This window comes from Oryctolagus cuniculus, chromosome 5 (assembly GCF_051225735.1).
Source record: "Oryctolagus cuniculus isolate XC-2025 breed Fujian yellow rabbit chromosome 5, ASM5122573v1, whole genome shotgun sequence".
Taxonomy (NCBI): domain Eukaryota; kingdom Metazoa; phylum Chordata; class Mammalia; order Lagomorpha; family Leporidae; genus Oryctolagus; species Oryctolagus cuniculus.
The window spans coordinates 140,980,733-140,999,186 of NC_142871.1; the positions used below are offsets into that span (position 1 = coordinate 140,980,733).

At 39.0% G+C, this 18,454-nt stretch overlaps 1 protein-coding gene across 1 annotated transcript; it reads left to right on the plus strand.

Annotated features, from left to right (window-relative positions):
* The first annotated feature begins 11,948 nt into the window (after positions 1-11,948).
* Positions 11,949-12,899, plus strand: OR12D3 (olfactory receptor family 12 subfamily D member 3). The gene has a single exon (XM_002714322.4). It carries the CDS (start codon positions 11,949-11,951, stop codon positions 12,897-12,899), a length of 951 nt encoding a protein of 316 aa, XP_002714368.3.
* The last annotated feature ends 5,555 nt before the right edge of the window (positions 12,900-18,454 follow it).

Below are 18,454 nucleotides of genomic sequence, written 5' to 3' on the forward strand. Positions count from 1 at the left end.
TCCAGGTGATATCACTTCTTGCATTTACTAGACATTAGCATTTTCTAGGGTATGAGCTATTTCTTCTGTTTTTTTATAGTCTCAACTTTCCTTTATTATTATGACCCCCATTTTTTCCTTTTTTTAAAAAGAGTTTTAAAGAGTTATTTTTTATTTACTTGAATGGCAGAGTTACAGAGAAAGGAGGAGAGACACACACAGATATCTCCCATCCATTGGTTTACACCCCAAATGGCCACAATAGCTGGAGCAGGAGTAGGCAAAAGCCAGGAGCCTGGAGCCTCCTCTGAGTTTCCCATGTGGATGCAAGAGCCCAAACACTTGGACCATCTTCTGTTGCTTTCCCAGGTGCACCAGCAAGGAGCTGGATCAGAAGTGGAGCACTGGTCTCTGACTAGAACCCACATCACAGGTGGAGACTTAACCTACTATGCCACAATGCCAGCCTTCCAAAATTTTCAAGTCACTATGATGGTTTTACAAGTGCAAGAAGGGAATAAAATGATCCTTATAAGAAGAGAAATATGGAGAGAACAATCCTTTGAGAGAAAATCCCAAGACATTCATGCCTAAGATGCCACTGTGGAGGTTTTTAGAGGATTTAGCCTCTGTGTTCTCCGTCCAGAATAACAAAAGATTTTCTCAGATATAAGCTGTTTACAATAAAGGTGTAGCTAAAAGCCTTTGAGCAGCCAGAACTCTGTATTAATTTTATTCAAGGAGACAATAAACACACCTGATCTCTGGTTTTTGGTAAACCTATTGGGCCAAAAAATTTTTCTTCATTCTAAGGTAAGTATAGAGGGAGATGCAGCACAAATTGGACTAGACTAAATTGAAAAAATCATATATTAGATGAGGGAACTCTGTCTTACGAAAGAGGATTGAAATCACTGGAATGAGTGAGTGAGGATAACCAGGGATTCTCTGAATGTGGGCTGTGAAACTTACAATGAAAAAACAGGCATACCAGGAAGATTTTGAATTTACTAGTGTCTTTATACATATTTTGCTCCCCTTTTTTTGGTATGGAGATTGGTAGTATGTGTGATCAAGTATACATACATATCTTAATTAAATGTCTCAGCTTATGTGACTGTTTAGTGGAGATGGTGGTAGTAGTGTGTGTCTGTGTGTCTCTGTTACAAAGAGAAAGGAGATAAGGGAAAGGAGTGAGAAGAAGAAACTAATTCAATTTATAATTTTGTAGTGTATGCTAAAAATCATGCTTTTAAGAGTAGAAAATTCTGTTTCTAGTGTTAGATAATATGTTAGGTTCTGTTTAGTATTAAATGATTATATAACTTTGCAGTAGTAGTATTTTTAGTGGAAGAGAGATGGTGGTATTATCCACAAAATAAGGAAAATGATTTATGAGTTGTAGGATGAATATTGATGTAGTTTCACATTTACATACCAAATATTGATTGTGTGCATCAGTTTCAATGTCATTCAGCTATACTTATGATTCTTAATATTATTGTTCTTTCCTACACTATCAGTAATTCCACTTAGTAGATGTCTTCTATATCTGCATCCATGAAATGCAGTTCTTAATTTTGTTAGTTGATTAATGAGTCATATAATTCAATTTATTTATTTATTTTTAAAGATTTACTTATTTATTTGAGAGGCAGAATTACAGACAGAGAAAGGAAGAGACAGAGAGGGTGATCTTCCACTGCTGATTCATTCCCAAAATGGCCGGAGCTGGGCTGATCTGGAATCAGGAGCCAGGAGCTTCTTCTGGGTCTCCCACATGGGTGGGAGAGCACCCATGGGTGGCCCAAGCACTTGGGCCATCTACCATTGCTTTTCCAGGCTATCGCAGAGAGCTGGATTGGAAGTAGAGCAGCTGGGACTCAAGCTGGCACCCGTATGTGATGCCAGCACTGCAGGTGGAGCCTTAACTTACTATGCCTTGTCATTGGCCCTATATAATTAAAATTACAATCCTTTTAATATATGTAATTAATCATTTAAAATTGTTATTTTCATAGACAGCAGATCCTGCCAAAATTGAATTGCTTAAATAAATATCCTTATGTGGTTAAATTTAATGTAAACTATAAACATACATTTTTGTTTTCTTTGTTGCTATGTGCTGTGATAACCATGGGGGAAATCCTTACCATATTTAGTATCACATTCAGGGGAACAATGTGAATGTATTGTATATTTGAGTGCTTACAAAAAGCTAAATATGGCCTGCTCAGGGTTGTTTTCATGACTGACAAACATTGAACGGGTAACTAAAATCTATTAATTAAGTAAAAAGACAAATAGCATCTAAAGTGTAGCAGATATTATTTAATATTGAAGGTGCAGTACTGAATAAAATTGCAATATTTTTGTTTATTTCCAGATTTCTCACTTAAGTCAAAGGTTAATAATCAAATCCAATATATCTGATTAAAATAAATTGATAACAAAGCAGGAAAGGATGACAGTGCATGTGTTTTTGTAACTTAACATAAAGCTCTCAGATAAATCCACAATTTAGGGCAATGATGTGAAGGAGCTGTGACAATTAGCACAGACCTTGAGAAGGGAATGTGACTAGAGATTTCTAGGAACAGAACAGAGATCAGAATGACTGAGTGATCCAGGGATATAGAAGTAAAAGCAGAAGGCAGATTATGTAGGATCTTGTAGATTGCTGTACTGACTTTCAATTTTATTTTGGGTAATATGGTAAACACTAAAAATGTTAGATAATTAGATCCATGTTTGATAGAATAATCATAAGTGTTATCTTTTATTTATTTTTTATTTGACAGAGTTAGACAGTGAGAGAAAGAGAGAGAGAGAGAGAAAGGTCTTCCTTCTGTTGGTTCACCCCCTCAAATGGCCGCCACTCTCTGCTGTGGCCCGGGAAGGCAGTAGAGGATAGCCCAAGTGCTTGGGCCCCTGCACCTGAATGGGAGACCAGGAAGAAGCACCTGGCTCTTGGCTTCTGATCCACGTAGCTCTGGCCATGGCAGCCATTTGGGGGGGTGAACCAATGGAAGGAAGACCTTTCTCTCTGTCTCTCTCTCTCTCACTGTCTAACTCTATCTGTCAAATAATGTTTGATGGACAAGAGTAAAATAAGATCATTATGTTATTCCAGATGAGTGATGATGCTAGTTTGCACAAAGTAGCATAAGAGATAGTAAAAGTTATTAAAATCTGCATTAAATTTTAGACTGTATCAATAAAATTTTTTATTAGTATGGAATGTGAGAGAAAAGGTAGAGTTAGGCATGATTCATTATTTTTGGCTTGAGCTACAGAGAGTTTGGAATTATTATTTACTACAGGGGAAGTTATGAGTTTTGTGCAAAAATCAGAGTTTAATTTTCTATGTTTAGTTTACATTCCAGGGAAATATTGAATAGGCAATTAGAAATTCATGAATTCTAGGAAGAGATTCTAATAATTGATAAAATTTGGGAGCCACCAAAGAATAGATTCTATAAAACGACTTTAAGCTGATATTATCAAAAAGGGAGTAAAGGGAAGAAGAAAGAGATATTACCGAGTCCCGGCATGTTCCAATATATTTTTTAAAGATTTATTTATTATTTGAAAGTCAGAGTTACACAGAGAGAGGAGAGGCAGAGAGAAAGAGAGAGAGAGAGAAGTCTTCCATTCAATGGTTCACTCCCCAATTGGCCGCAACGGCCGGAGCTGTGCCTATCCGAAGCCAGGAGCCAGGAGCTCCCTCTGGGTCTCCAATGTGGATGTAGGGGCCCATGGACTTGGGCCATCTTTCACTGCTTTACCAGGACATAGCAGAGAGCTGGATCAGAAATGGAGCAGCGGGTCTCAATCTGGCACCCATATGGGATGCTGGCGCTTCAGACCAGGGCGTTAACACACTGCGCCACAGCGCCGGCCCCAGAATGTTCCAATATTAAGTAATGAAAATATAAAGAAAATAGAATGGTAAGCTTGTGACAGACTAGGGAGACAGGAGGAAAAGCAGGAGAAATCAAGTGGTAAAAGCATCTCAAGGTTGGGGGAGGAGCTGACACTGTCACATGGTATTGAAACATCAGGTAAAATTAGAACTGAGACTTCATCTTTTGAATTGAAAATGTAATTGCATTGATGACATGTATAAAAGAAATTTAATGGAAGAGAAAAGGAAACATACTACTTGGCATATATATAAGAGAGAATAGAGTGAAGAATTTTAAACAGCAATATCCAGAATTATTTACAGAGTTTAGCTATGAAGGGTATCATAGAAATGGAATGAGTGTAGAAGACCATAGAAAGGAGGGAAACTTCAGGATTTAAGATGAGGAGCAAATAATGTTCTTATTTTGGGGGGGGATTGAGTCCAGCCTCCACTCCTCCTCCTCCTCCTCCTTTTTCACTCTTATTTATTTATTTGAGAGGCAGAGTTACAGACACAGAGAGGGAGAGACAGAGAGTTCATCTGTCAGTTCACTCTTCAGATGGCTTCAATGGCTGGAGCTGGGTGGATCTGAAGCCAGGAGCCAGGAGCTTCAACCAGGTCTCTCACCCAGGTGCAGGGGCCCAAGGACTTGGGCCATCTTCTGCTGCTTTCCCAGGTGCATTATCAGGGAACTGGATTGGAAGCGGAGCAGCTGGACATGACCTGGTGCTCACATGGGATTCTGGTGCCACTGGAGAAGGCTTAGTCTATCACATCACAGTACTGGCCCCTTGAGCAATGTTCTTAGAGCCTCAGGTGGAACAAAACATCCAAGACACAAGTGGAGGAGGGGTCTTCACAAAGAGAATCAATCATTACTTGATTATAACCACTGTGGATGCAGAGTATATGGGTGCAGTTACAAGATCGTGAATAGACAGAAGGTAGCATGTAGACGTTCTCTTCTGACAACTGTTACTCTTTTAAGATGTAAGAACAATTGGGATCCACGGAGAGGGAGAATATGAGAGAAAAATTACAGGTATGGATTGAAACAAAGGAAAGGAAGGTATAAACTTCATGAAAGGAAGTATTTCAGTCTCCTTCTCAGAAACTATCTCTACATGTATGTATTCAAAGGTAACATACACACACAGAATAAAAGTTTACACAGAACTGTTCTGTTACACTCACCTTCTTCTGCATCTTGCTTTTTATCACTTAACAAGTCATCTTGGAACTCATGATATACATTCATGCATGTCTATATGTGCATATGTATCTCTATATATACATATATACAACTTTTGCAATATGTAACTTGTGCCAATTTCTGCATCTATGAGCTATGACTTGTGTGCTTTTCTTCCTGTGTATATCTGTGTATATGCAGAAGCTCTCCCCTTCATGAGAGACATCTTTCAAGACCCCTAGCAGATCCCTGAAAATTTAGATAGTACCAAACTTATGATTTTCCTATACACACATACCAATGATAAAGTTTAATTTACAAGCACAATAGGATACTAATGATAACTAATAATGAAATCTAATAATTAATGAACTGGAATAGGACTTACTGAAAATTTATGAATCATTGAGTTTTGAAATTTTCCATTTAATATTTTTCAGTCTGTGGTTTACTTGTAATTTTTTAAAGATTTATTTATTCATTTGAAAGACAGAGTTACAGAATTACAATCCTTTTATGATTGTTGGAAACATTTCCAGAATAAAGCAGCAGAGGGGAGATCTCTTTGTGTCTCTCCACCTTCCAAATGAAAATGAATAAAATGAACCCCTCCATGTAGATAATACAAATGCCCATCACCAGAAATTCACATTTAAGCAGAATCAAGCATATGTAATTTATATCACATATAATTATAAATATAATAATACACATTCCATTCTGCTCCATATCAATGGAGTATATGGCTGTCAATACCACGAAAAAGCTTTAGTAATAATTCCTTCCACTTTATTTTTCCATTTTAAAGTTTTCTTAATTATCCAGCATTTTTGCCTGTCAATATGTACTTTAGAGTGATATCATACAGCTCTGAAAAACAGTTCTGGGATTTTGATAGGAATTGTGTTAAACTTTTATATTAATTTGAGGATCACTGACATCTTTACTATGTTGAATCTTCCAATATGTGCACTTATTATGTCTCTTACTTTATATAAATTTCTTTTATTTCTTTCATCAGTGTTGGAAGTTCTTAGCAAACAAGTCCTCTACATATGTTCTTAGATTTACAGCTCACTATTTCAATGTTTTAAGTGATTACAGTTAAATTATTTTTCACACTTATGGATAGTATAAAAATGAGAATGTTGATTAGTATGTGTTGATCTTGTATCCTGTCACCTTGCTGAACTCACTCATCAGTTATAGAATTTTTAAAGTGTGAAATTCTTGAGGCTTACTATTTATACAATGTATCACCTAAAAATGTATTTTATTATTTTTCTTCTCCAAATGTGTACATTTTATTTCCAGAACTTCCAGGGATCATGTTGATTACTAGTAGAAGAGCAGACATTATTGCTGATCATAGGAGGAAAATATTCAATTAGATGATCTCTTAGGTGGCCGTGGCAGCTCATGACAAGAGCCTGGGGTGATTACTGATGCCATAAATAAGTGTCAACTGTTAAATCAACAACAGGAGTCACTGTGCACTTATTCTCCATGTAGGATCTCTGTCCTTAATGTGTTGTACTATGTGAATTAACAGTATAATTAGTACTCAAACTGTACTTTATATTTTGTGTTTCTGTGTGGGTGCAAACTGTTGAAATCTTTGCTTAGTATATACTAAATTGATCTTCTGTATATAAAGATAATTGAAAATGAATCTTTTTTTTTAAACTTTTATTTAATGCATATAATTTTCCAAAGTACGACTTATGGATTACAATGGCTTCCCCCCCATACCGTCCCTCCCACCCACAACCCTCCCCTTTCCCACTCCCTCTCCCCTTCCATTCACATCAAGATTCAGAAAATGAATCTTGATGCGGATGGGATGGGAGAAGGAGCGGGAGATGGGATGTTTGTAGATGGCAGGGAGGTTATGGGGGGAAAAGCCACTGTAATCCAAAACTATACTTTGGAAATTTATATTTATTAAATAAAAGTTAAAAAAATAAGATCTGTTAGGTGAGATCTTTATCATGTTGAGACAATTCCCCTTTAGTCCTGGTTCGCTGACAGCTTTCATCATGAATATATGTCTGGATTTTGCTAAATACTTTTTTGCTCCTCAAATGATATGATCATATAACTTTTCTTCTTTATTCTCTTAATCTGATGAATTACATTGATTTTTAAATGTTTAATCAGTCTTTTTTGAAACATTTATTTAATAAATAAAAATTTCCAAAGTATAACTTTTGGATTATAATGGCTTACACAGAGATAAACTTATCTTTTTTTTTGGACAGGCAGAGTTAGACAGTGAGAGAGAAAGAGAGAGACAAAGAGAAAGGTCTTCCTTTTTCTGTTGATTCACCTACCAAGTGGCCGCTACGGCTGGCTGGCATGTTGGGGCCGGCACGCTGTGCTGATCTGAAGCCAGGAGCCAGGTGCTTCCTCCTGGTCTCCCATGTGGGTGCAGGGCCCAAGCACTTGGGCCATCCTCCACTGCACTCCCAGGCCACAGCAGAGAGCTGGACTGGAAGAGGAGCAACCGGGACAGAATCCGGCACCCCGACCAGGACTAGAACCCAGGGTGCTGGCGCCGCAGGCAGAGGATTAGCCTAGTGAGCCGTTGCACCGGCCATAAACTTATCTTTTTTAAAAAAAACTATTCATTTGACAGGCAGAGGGACAAAGTGAGATAGAGGCAAAGGGGGAGGGGAGGAGAGAGAGAGCAAGCGAGCATTCCCAGCCACTTGTTCACTCTCAAATGCCAGTAACGGCTAGGGCTGGGCTGGTGCCAAAAACTGAAGAGAGGAATGCCATTCAGATTTCCCACATGAGTAGCCATCATTATTGTGTCCTAGACTCTGCATTGGTAGGAAACTAGGGGCAGGAGATAGAGCCAGGAATTGAACCCAGGTACTCCATTGTGGGAAATGGGTGATTTAACTTCTAGGCAAAATGCTTACTTATTAAACTTAATCTATTAATTTCATTTTTCATAAAACTTTTGAAAATACCATTGTGTACTCCATATATACACACCCTGTACACATACACACATACAAGCTATAGTATAGAAATGTATAAGTGAAGTGTTAAGCAGATTATGATGTTTCTTTGCATGGTTTTCTTTGGGTTAGTTCTGTATGGGGTTTGCTTAGCTTCTTTAATCTGTATTGATTTATGATTTTAACGAATTTTTGCATTTTTTAGCTAAAAGTTTTTGTACTCTTATTAGCCTTAATTTCTTTCTCCTCTTCTTCTTGAACTCTGATGGTATAAAAGTTAAATCTTTTGTTACTGTCCCACAGCCCCCTGAGGTCCTGTGCATTGTTTTCTAGCTATTTTTCTCTTTGTTGTTCAGGCAAGGTACATTTTATTGATCTGATTCTATCCTCTGTCATTTCCAATCTTCTAATGAGCCCATACAGTGAGATTATCTATGCTACTGAATTTTTCAGTTAGGTAATGTATATAACAGGTTATTTTAAAAATTGTATCCTGGATATTTTGGCTATTATAGTCCTATAACTGGAGTTTATGTCCTATTTAAGTATTTTATTTAATAGAGAGATTCCTTGTGTAAGCATCACACAAAGGTTCTGGCCTAATTTTGTAGGCTGAGGGTTCAACTTTAGAGATAGTTTGGTGCTCTTTTTCTGTTCCGGTTTTATTTGGTACATCTGGGACGACCACTGGTGTCTGCTGGTGCAGCCTCAGGAAGCAGAAGAGGCTTCCCTTGGCCAGGCCTTCAGCTCTCTGTGTATGGTGGGTGAAATCTCAGGATCATGGTGTGAAAGGTCTTTCCTGGCTAAGTACTTATTGTAGCAGGATTGCCCCTACCTTTAAGGGACAGAGCTGCTTCTTGCCGGATGACTGTTGAAGCAGAATGCTTCTTGTTGTTGCCCTCGCCCACTCTGTCTAGTCCTGGTGTTTGTGGCAGGAGAGGAGAGTTTCAAGCCTCCAGAATGAGAGGCCCAGGATAGTATGATGGGGTCCCTACTTCAGAAGCCACCCGACTGTCCCAGTATCTCTCTTTTGAGAAGGAGAATGTCAGGGAGCAGGGAAAAGTGAGCTAAGTGGAGTGCTTTCCTGTTAGTCAAATTCCTATAATGCATCTTCCTTGTAAGTGGTGTTTTTTTTTTTTTTTTGGCGGGGGGAAGACTTTTTTTTTTAAGATTTTATTTATTTATTTTGAAAGGCAGAGTTACAGAGAGAGGGAGAGAAATAGAGAGAGGTCTTCCATCCGCTGGTTCACTCTACAGATGGGTGAATGGCTGGAGCTTGGCTGATCTAAAGACAGTAGCCAGGAGCTTCTTCCGGGTCTCCCAGGTGGTGCAGGTTCTACTGCTTTCCCAGGCTGTAGCAGAGAGCTGGATAGGAAAAGGAGCTGGGATTTGAACCCGAGCCTATATGGGATGCTGATGCTGCAGGCAGAGGATAAGGCCACTTTGCCACAGCGCAGGCCCTTAAACTACGCCCTTTTTTTTTTTTTTTAATGGAACAGGAGCAAATCTACCAGCTGTCTGGTTTTGGGGTGGGGTCAGGATCAGGAAATACATGCTTGGGTTGCCTTCTTCAGTTGAGTGCACTTACAGCATTGTTGCTGTGTTGTTCCTGCTGACCTGGTACAGTAAGATAATTCTATGTGTGTTTACATTGCGTAATGATGAAATTGGAGTTAATAGCATATCCAACACTTTAAACATTTGTTATTTATTTGTAGTTTTTGAGTAGTTCTTTTTTCTAACATATGAGTTTAAGGTAAACATTTTCCTTTATGTATTTAGTTGCATTCCAAAAGCTTTAATATGTCTCATTTTTCTAATCAATTCAAAATATTTTCTAATTTCTACTGGAATTTTCTTTTTATTCATTAATTTATTATTATTTTTTTGACAGGCAGAGTTAGACAGTGAGAGAGAGAGACAGAGAGAAAGGTCTTCTTTCTGTTGGTTCACCCCACCCCCCCAAATGGCTGCTATGGCCTGCGCGCTGCACCAATCCGAAGCCAGGAGCCAGGTGCTTCCTCCTGGTCTCCCATGTGGATGCAGGGCCCAAGCACTTGGGCCATCCTCCACTGCCTTCCCGGACCTCAGCAAAGAGCCAGACTGGAAGAGGAGCAACAGGGACAGAATCCGGCACCCCAACCAGGACTAGAACCCGGGGTGCTGGTGCCGTGGGCAGAGGATTAGCCAAGTGAGCACTGGCCTTCCATTAATTTCTTATGTGCATATTGCTTACTCTAAAATATATAAAAAGTTTCTAGATTTCCTATTATTTTTGAATTTCACTGTGGCCAAAGAATATTCTTTGAATAGGTCTATGTTTTGAAATCTTTGCAGCTTTATGTTTTTAAGACAGCTTCTTCTTGCTTTTATAAATGTTCAGTGTCTACTTGAGAATAAAATGAATTCTTTTTCAATAAATTTTATTGAAGTTATACAAGTTTGAGAGCAACATGAATTATTTTCTTGTTGATTGAAGATTCTCTATTTGTCAATTTGACAAAATTTGTCAATTATTTTGCTCAGATTTTTATATCCTTTCTAACTTTTTGGCTATTTCTATCATATTTAGTCAGAGAAAAAACTTCTCATGATGGTGGATTTGACCATTTCTTCTTATTGCTGTCAGCTTCTGAAGCTGTTTTATTTGAAGTTTGGAGTTTATTCTGGGTTCATCATTAGCAGAGGAATTTTAGTAGGAGTGGGTGCAGGGAGTGTATTAGGTAGCTTTTAAAAAATCCTCAGTTCGGCCGGCGCCGCGGCTCACTAGGCTAATCCTCCGCCTTGTGGCGCCGGTACACCGGGTTCTAGTCTCGGTCGGGGCGCCGGATTCTGTCCCGGTTGCCCCTCTTCCAGGCCAGCTCTCTGCTGTGGCCAGGGAGTGCAGTGGAGGATGGCCCAGGTGCTTGGGCCCTGCACCCCATGGGAGACCAGGATAAGTACCTGGCTCATGCCATCGGATCAGTGCGTTGCGCCGGCCGCAGCACGCCAGCTGCGGCGGCCATTGGAGGGTGAACCAATGGCAAAGGAAGACCTTTCTCTCTGTCTCTCTCTCTCACTGTCTACTCTGCCTGTCAAAAAAAAAAAAAAATCCTCAGTTCAATGGCGCCGGCTTCTGATAGCAATGACTATTTTCTTTTATAAATGACAAAGTTTCCTTTGTTCCTCTTACATTTACTATGCCATTTATCACTCCCCCTGTGCTGTTCCTGTCAGCCCTCCTATAGGGATCCCACTCACTGTCAGGCATTTCTTCTGGACTGAACAGTTTTGGGGTGTTTTAAGAGGTTTCCTGCTGTTAAACCTCTCACTACGTCAAAAATTTCCTCGGCTACACCCATGGCCCATCTGCCACTCTACAGTCTTGTGACTTATGATACAAATAATGCTGTTTTTTGCCATCTACTTACACAATATTGAAGTTTTATTTAGGTTTTCAAGAGAGATGTGTTAATCTCTGTGGCTCTGAGGCATCTCAGAAGAGGTGAGGGAATCCCCTCAAGACTACATCTACATTATTGTTAAGCTCTAGAATCACACACTGGGCGCAACTCTTGTTTGTGTTTGTATGGGTTAAATTTCTGGTTCCTAATTACAGTGCCATACATGAGGTCAGCTCCTTCAGTTACTACTCTTGTTAAGTACCTTTTATCTAAATGTAGTTTATTAATAACATCCTGGCATTATTAATCTAATGCTATCTTATGGATTCAGAATTTATCAGGGATATATAGTATCTCTTTGTTTTGTTGTGAGTAAATTTTGCTTCACTATTAGGCATTTTCACATTGTAGTTTACTCTTGTGTGTCTCCAAAGGTTAAACTTGTCTCCCTTAACTCCCACAGTACCAAATGAAAAAATAACTGATTGTTACTGTTATCTTTGCTCCTCAAAGTGATGGAGAATGTCACGATGGTGAATGAATTTCTTTTACTTGGCCTGACCAGTGTTCAGGAGCTGCAACCTGCCTTCTTTGTGACTTTCTTAGTTATTTACCTAATAAACCTGATTGGAAATGGAGCTATATTAGCGATTGTTATTTTGGAACCAAAACTACACTGCCCTATGTATTTTTTTCTGGGAAATCTTTCTTGCCTGGATATTTGCTATTCTTCCGTGACACTTCCCAAGGTACTCATAAACCTCCTCTCTACTCACAGGGGCATATCTTTCCTAGGCTGTATCACGCAGCTACACTTTTTCCACTTTCTAGGAAGCACAGAGGCCCTTTTGCTGGCGGTGATGGCCTTTGACCGATTTGTGGCCATTTGCAACCCACTTCGCTACACTGTCACCATGAACCCTCAGCTGTGTATTATGCTGACAGCCATGGCCTGGATTGCCAGCTTCTTTTATGCTCTGATGCATTCCATCATGACTGCACGCCTGAGATTTTGCCACTCTCAGAAAATCAATCACTTCTTCTGTGATGTCAAGCCTCTCCTGGAACTGGCCTGTAGTAACACGTTACTCAACCAATGGCTGCTCTCTGTGGTCACAGGCAGCATCTCTATGGGTGCTTTCTGCCTTACCCTCCTCTCCTATTTCTATATTCTTGGCTTCATTCTATTCAAGAACCGGTCCTGCAGAATACTTCATAAGGCACTGTCTACTTGTGCCTCCCATTTTATCGTTGTATGTCTTTTCTATGGACCTGTGGGCCTCACATACATTCGTCCTGCCTCAGCCACCTCCATGAATCAGGATCGGATAGTGGCCATCATCTACAGTGCAGTCACCCCAGTGCTGAATCCACTGATATACACCCTTAGGAATAAAGAAGTGATGCTGGCCCTGAAGAAAACCTTTGGGAGCAAGTTGTTTAAAGACTGCCAGCAATACCATTAAGACTAAGAAGACTCATACATGATTCCCATTAAGACTCACATCACTTCACAGCCATAAGTGATTAGTTTACCTAATTTCAAATTTCCTTCAGAAATTTTGAGTGAATCTTATATCAGGCAATAAAGTAGGTTCAAGAAACATGGAAATGAGGAAAAGAAATTCTACAATAGTATAAACTTAAAGTTTGGTGCAATAGGGGCACCCAATACACAAATTTACAGGGGCAATTAAATGCTATGGAGGAATTAAAGAAGGTAGGAAGAACAGAGGGGGAGAGAGTAGGTACTTGGTTTACAATTGTTCGCCTGATCTTTGCCTTGGGTTCCTGTAATGGAGCTGATAAGAACCTAAGAATCTCCCCAGTCATATAAGAGACATGTCTGTGTTATACATGCTTCTGGACTATACCTGAATTTATATTCTTGAGATGACCCCTGGAACAGCTTCAGGATGGACATTGGTTATGCCAGAGAGATCAACCATGGGTCTGGGGATAAGCGTTCTGAGTCTTGTTGATATTAGCCCTACCTTCAGGAGGTGAGGGAGGATAGAGACAGAGTTCAGTTACATGGCCAATACTCAATTGTGTCTATGTGATGAACCTTAATTGCCATCTATTACTAAAGCTCAGGATTCCCCATCAACTTGTACAAATATTGTGTGTCAATTAATAAGAAACTCAAGTGAGATTCCTTTGTTGGCAATACATTCCATATTTTTGCATATCAGGGTGCTGGGAAGGCAATACACCCTAAAGACAAAGAAGCTTTGCATTAGGGACCCTGGCAAAGCTTGCCCCATGTGTTGCTCCCTTCAGTTGGCTCTAGTTGGTATCATTTACTTTGATAAAACTGTATTATGTAGGGAAGTTTCCTGAGTTCTGTGAGTCATTTTATCAAATCTGAGGGTATGGTGGGAGCCTCCAAAGTTGTAGCCAGGTGGTCAGGAGTTAGTGTGATCAATTCTAGCTTATAAAGATACATATAATATCTGGAGCAGGGGCACACTTGTGGAGAAGTATGCCCTTAACCTGTAAAGATTGTTCCAGTTCCAGGTAGTGGATGATAAAAGTCATTATACTCTGCATTTAGTCTTTCATATATACCCCCCTCCACATGCTAAAATTATATAAATTGTTCTACAATTCATGACCTTAAGTGATTCTGATAACATGAAGATACTTCAAAAAGTTTTTGGAAAATAAAATTAAAGTATGAATTTATTTTGAGGCAAAATATTTTGAAATTAAATAACAAAGATTCTTTAGAAAGTTCATAGAAAATTCACATTATGAAAAAAACTATACACGAATTTCACAATTTCCTGAGCTAATGGGGAGAAATATTGTATTTTTTAGATAAGTAATTGTTAGAGCATCTGTGAGAGCCAAAATTGATTAAATTACTGTAAAAGGCAGCAGGCTTGGAATGACAGACAAAGGATCATGACCTACATGTGTCTACAATGCTGGCAAATGGATCATGGGGAAAGTTCTATGTAAATCAATAATAATATTGATGGCTTGATATGTGTTGGAAGTGATGAGCAGAAGGCTGACATCAGCTACCTCAACAGATCATTCTTCAATTCAGTTTCAGTTTCCACCTCTGAGCCAGTTCCCAAAGCACATCAATTCAGGAAGTGCAGAATTCTCAAGGAAGCACTTGTAATTTTACTGGAAGTGTATATAGTAAAATTTTTCCTAGTTTTTAACCAAAGGAGACATATGGCCTTTTATCCAAACAACTATATATTTTGGAAAGGGAAATGTCTGGATGTTTTGAGAGCTACTATGGCAAGAGATAACTGAAAATGTTATCAGGGACTTGTTAGATGCAGGGCAGGTGCTGCCATTTGACTACCACTGGATAAAAAGATCATTGTCTAAATTCATTTCACTCTGGTTCACTATTTTCACAGGACTCCTCATAAGTCATGATCACAGTCTCTGACTGCAAAACTGAATTGCCTATATTTGGCAGCTTTGGATAGTAATTTGGTGTGTGAATTAATTTCAATATTCATTAATAAGAAAGATCCAAAATACTTTATATTCATTTGAAGTGAATATTCACAGCATTGCCTCAAGGCTATAATAATGCAGCTCTCTGTCAGAAATTTATTTAAAGGCATCATATGAAAATTATGCAGAAAAATTTCTGGTTCACTATATTAATTATATCATGGTAATTACACCTCTTGAGCCGAAGGGGTGGATGCTCTGAAAAGAACCCTGTGCTCCAGGGGCTGGTGCTGTGGTACAGGGGATAAAGCTGCTGCCTGTGACACTGGCATACTCTACAGGAGCTGATTGTGTGCCAGCTGCTCCTATTTGGATCTAGTTTCCTGCTTATGGTCTGGGAAAAGCAATGTAAGCTGGCTCAAGTGTTTGTGCCCCTGCCATCCAAGTGGTAGACCTGGATGAAGCTCTTGGGCTATGGCTTTGGCCCAGCCCAGTGCTGACCATTGCAGCCATCTGGGGCATGAACCAGTGGGTGGAAGATCTCTCTAGCTTTCCCTCTCTCTATAACTCTGACTTTCAAAATAAGTACGTAAATCTTAAAATACGTGTACTCCAGAGACAGGGAGATAATCTCCCAAAGATTCATAGACTTTCTAGCTGATAAATTTTTAAGATGTTCTGTGGTTTGGAGAATGTTGTACATTTCCTTCAGCGAAAAATGCAAATTATTGATTATTGCATTTCTGTAACTAAAATTCACTATTCTTGGTAGGACTATTTGGGTTTTGGAGGCAGTGTTGGTTATATTTGGGATGATTCTGAGGCATATTAATTGGATCCTTATAAGACAAACAATGTTAAGTAGATTCCAGAATGAGAGAATTTCAGGAGGTCCAGTTTCTGGGAACAGAAGGGAATAGTTAAAGGCAATGATTTTTTTTGGATAAGGCCTTAAAAGCACAGTCAGCAAAGGCAAAACCAGACAGATAGGATTACCACAAACTCAAAAGCTCCTAGATAGGAATGATGACAATCGATAGGTTGAAGAGACATCCAAACAGTATGAGAGAAAATATTTGCAACCTACTTTTTTTTTATAAAATGCATCTTTTGTATTGTTGTGGCTTCCCCCCCGACCTCCCTCCACCCGTGGTCCTCCCCTCACCCACTCCTTCTTCCATCCCACCCTCCATCACGTTTCATTTTCAATTACCTTCATATACTGAAGATCAACTTAGTATATACTAAGCAGGGATTTCAACAGGTGCAACCTACTTCTTTAACAAAAGATTAATATTCAGAATATATCAGGAACTGAAAAAAAACAAACCCTTAGACACAGCAACAAAACAAGTAATTCATTAATAAATGGGCAAAGGACTTGAATAGGTAGTTTTCAAAAGAACAAATACCAATGTCCAACAAATAAATTAAAAACTGTTCAATATCACTAGCCAACTAGCCATCAGGGAAATGCAAATTGAAACCACTGTGAGATAGCTCAATCTCTGTTTGAATGACTATGATAAAAAAAGACAAACATTAACAAATGCTGATGAAGCTATGGAGGAAGAACTCATATACTCTGTTGCTGGGCATGTAACTTAGTACAGCCAGTGTGGAAAACAACATGGGAATTCCTTAAAACACAAGAAATAGAGCTTTCATATGGTCCAGAAAACCCAGTACTGAGTATTTATACAAAAGATAGGCCGGCGCCGCGGCTCACTAGGCTAATCCTCCGCCTAGCGGCGCCGGCACACCGGGTTCTAGTCCCGGTTGGGGCGCCGGATTCTGTCCCGGTTGCCCCTCTTCCAGGCCAGCCCTCTGCTGTGGCCAGGGAGTGCAGTGGAGGATGGCCCAGGTGCTTGGGCCCTGCACCCCAGGGGAGACCAGGAAAAGCACCTGACTCCTGGCTCCTGCCATCGGATCAGCGCGGTGCGCCGGCTGCAGCGCGCACGGCCGCGGCGGCCATTGGAGGGTGAACCAACGGCAAAGGAAGACCTTTCTCTCTGTCTCTCTCTCTCACTGTCCACTCTGCCTGTCAAAAAAAAAAAGATATAAAATGATAAGAGCCTAGGGTGATTACTGATGCCATAAACAAGAGTGTCAATTTGTTAAGTCAACAACAGGAGTCACTGTGCACTTACTCCTCATGTAGGATCTCTGTCCTTAATGTGCTGTAATTGTGATTTAATGCTATAACTAGTACTCAAACAGTATTTTTCACTTTGTGTTTCTATGTGGGTGCAAACTGTTGAAATCTTTACTTAATATATGCTAAACTGATCTTCTATATATAAAGAGAATTGAAAATGAATCTTGATGTGAATGGAAGGGGAGAGGGAGTGGAAAAAGGGAGGGTTGCGGGTGGGAGGGACGTTATGGGGGGGAGCCATTGTAATCCATAAGCTGTACTTTGGAAATTTATATTCATTAAATAAAAGTTAAAAAAAGATATAAAATGATTGTATCAAATAGTACTTAATCTACCATGCTTGCTGCAGCACTGTTCACAATAGTCAAGATATGGAATCAACCAAAGTGTCCACTATTAGATGAATGAATAAAATGTGGTATATATATGAGGTGGAAAATTTTTCTGGCCACAAAACAATGAGTCCCCTGTCATTTTCAGCAGAATGGCTGGAACTGGAAGATATCACGTTAACTGAAATAGGCCAGACACAGAAAGACAAATACTGCATGTTCTCTCATATATGGAAGAAAAAATATGAACTACTCAGTTTGATCACAGAATGTTGATAAATAGAGGCTAGGAGAGGTATGGGGTATGACAGAATTTGGAAAATGGGCACTAAATCAGAATGGAAGAACAAGGTGCTAGTGTTACCCCATACAGTGAGAACATTATAGTTTACAACGACCTCATTTATTTCATGATAAAATAGAAGAAGCTCCAAGCTTGTAATCGTGAATATTGTTAAAGAAAGGGAAATGTTGGTTACCTTGATTTGATGAGTACACACTACATGTATGTATTGATATTTCATAATGTAGCCAATAAATATGTACAATTATTTTAAAAAAACATTTAAAAGTAAATAAACAAGAGTAACCAATGAGAGGAAATGAGCTCATTTATTTCTAGTAGGGCTACAAGTTGCAATAATATTTGAGAAAAGTGGGCTATGTAGGTACCCTTAATTCAGGATTCCTATATTTGTAAATCCACTATATAAAAACTATAGGATATAAAAATTTATTCTTGCATTATTTGTAGAAACAAAAACCTGGAAATAGTCTGAATGTATTTCAATATGGAGATGTTTAAATGCATTTTAATACATCCAAATTTAGTTATTAATGAAAATGAATATATTCTATGTATATTAATCTAGAATTGATACATAGTGTATTTTTATTTTTATTTATTTATATATTTATTTTCCCTCCAAAGATACTTTTTATTTTATTTTTAAAAAAAAATTTTAAGATTTATTTATTTGAAAGAACTACACAGAGAGAAGGAGAGGCAGAGAGAGAGAGAGAGAGAGAGGTCTTCCATCCACTGGTTCACTCCCCAAATGGCTGAAACAGCTGGAGCTGTGCCAGTCTGAAGCCAGGAGCC

Bases quoted from the DNA above. Each gene is read 5' to 3' on its own strand.
- OR12D3 (XM_002714322.4), top strand. From the start codon at position 11,949: ATGGAGAATGTCACGATGGTGAATGAATTTCTTTTACTTGGCCTGACC.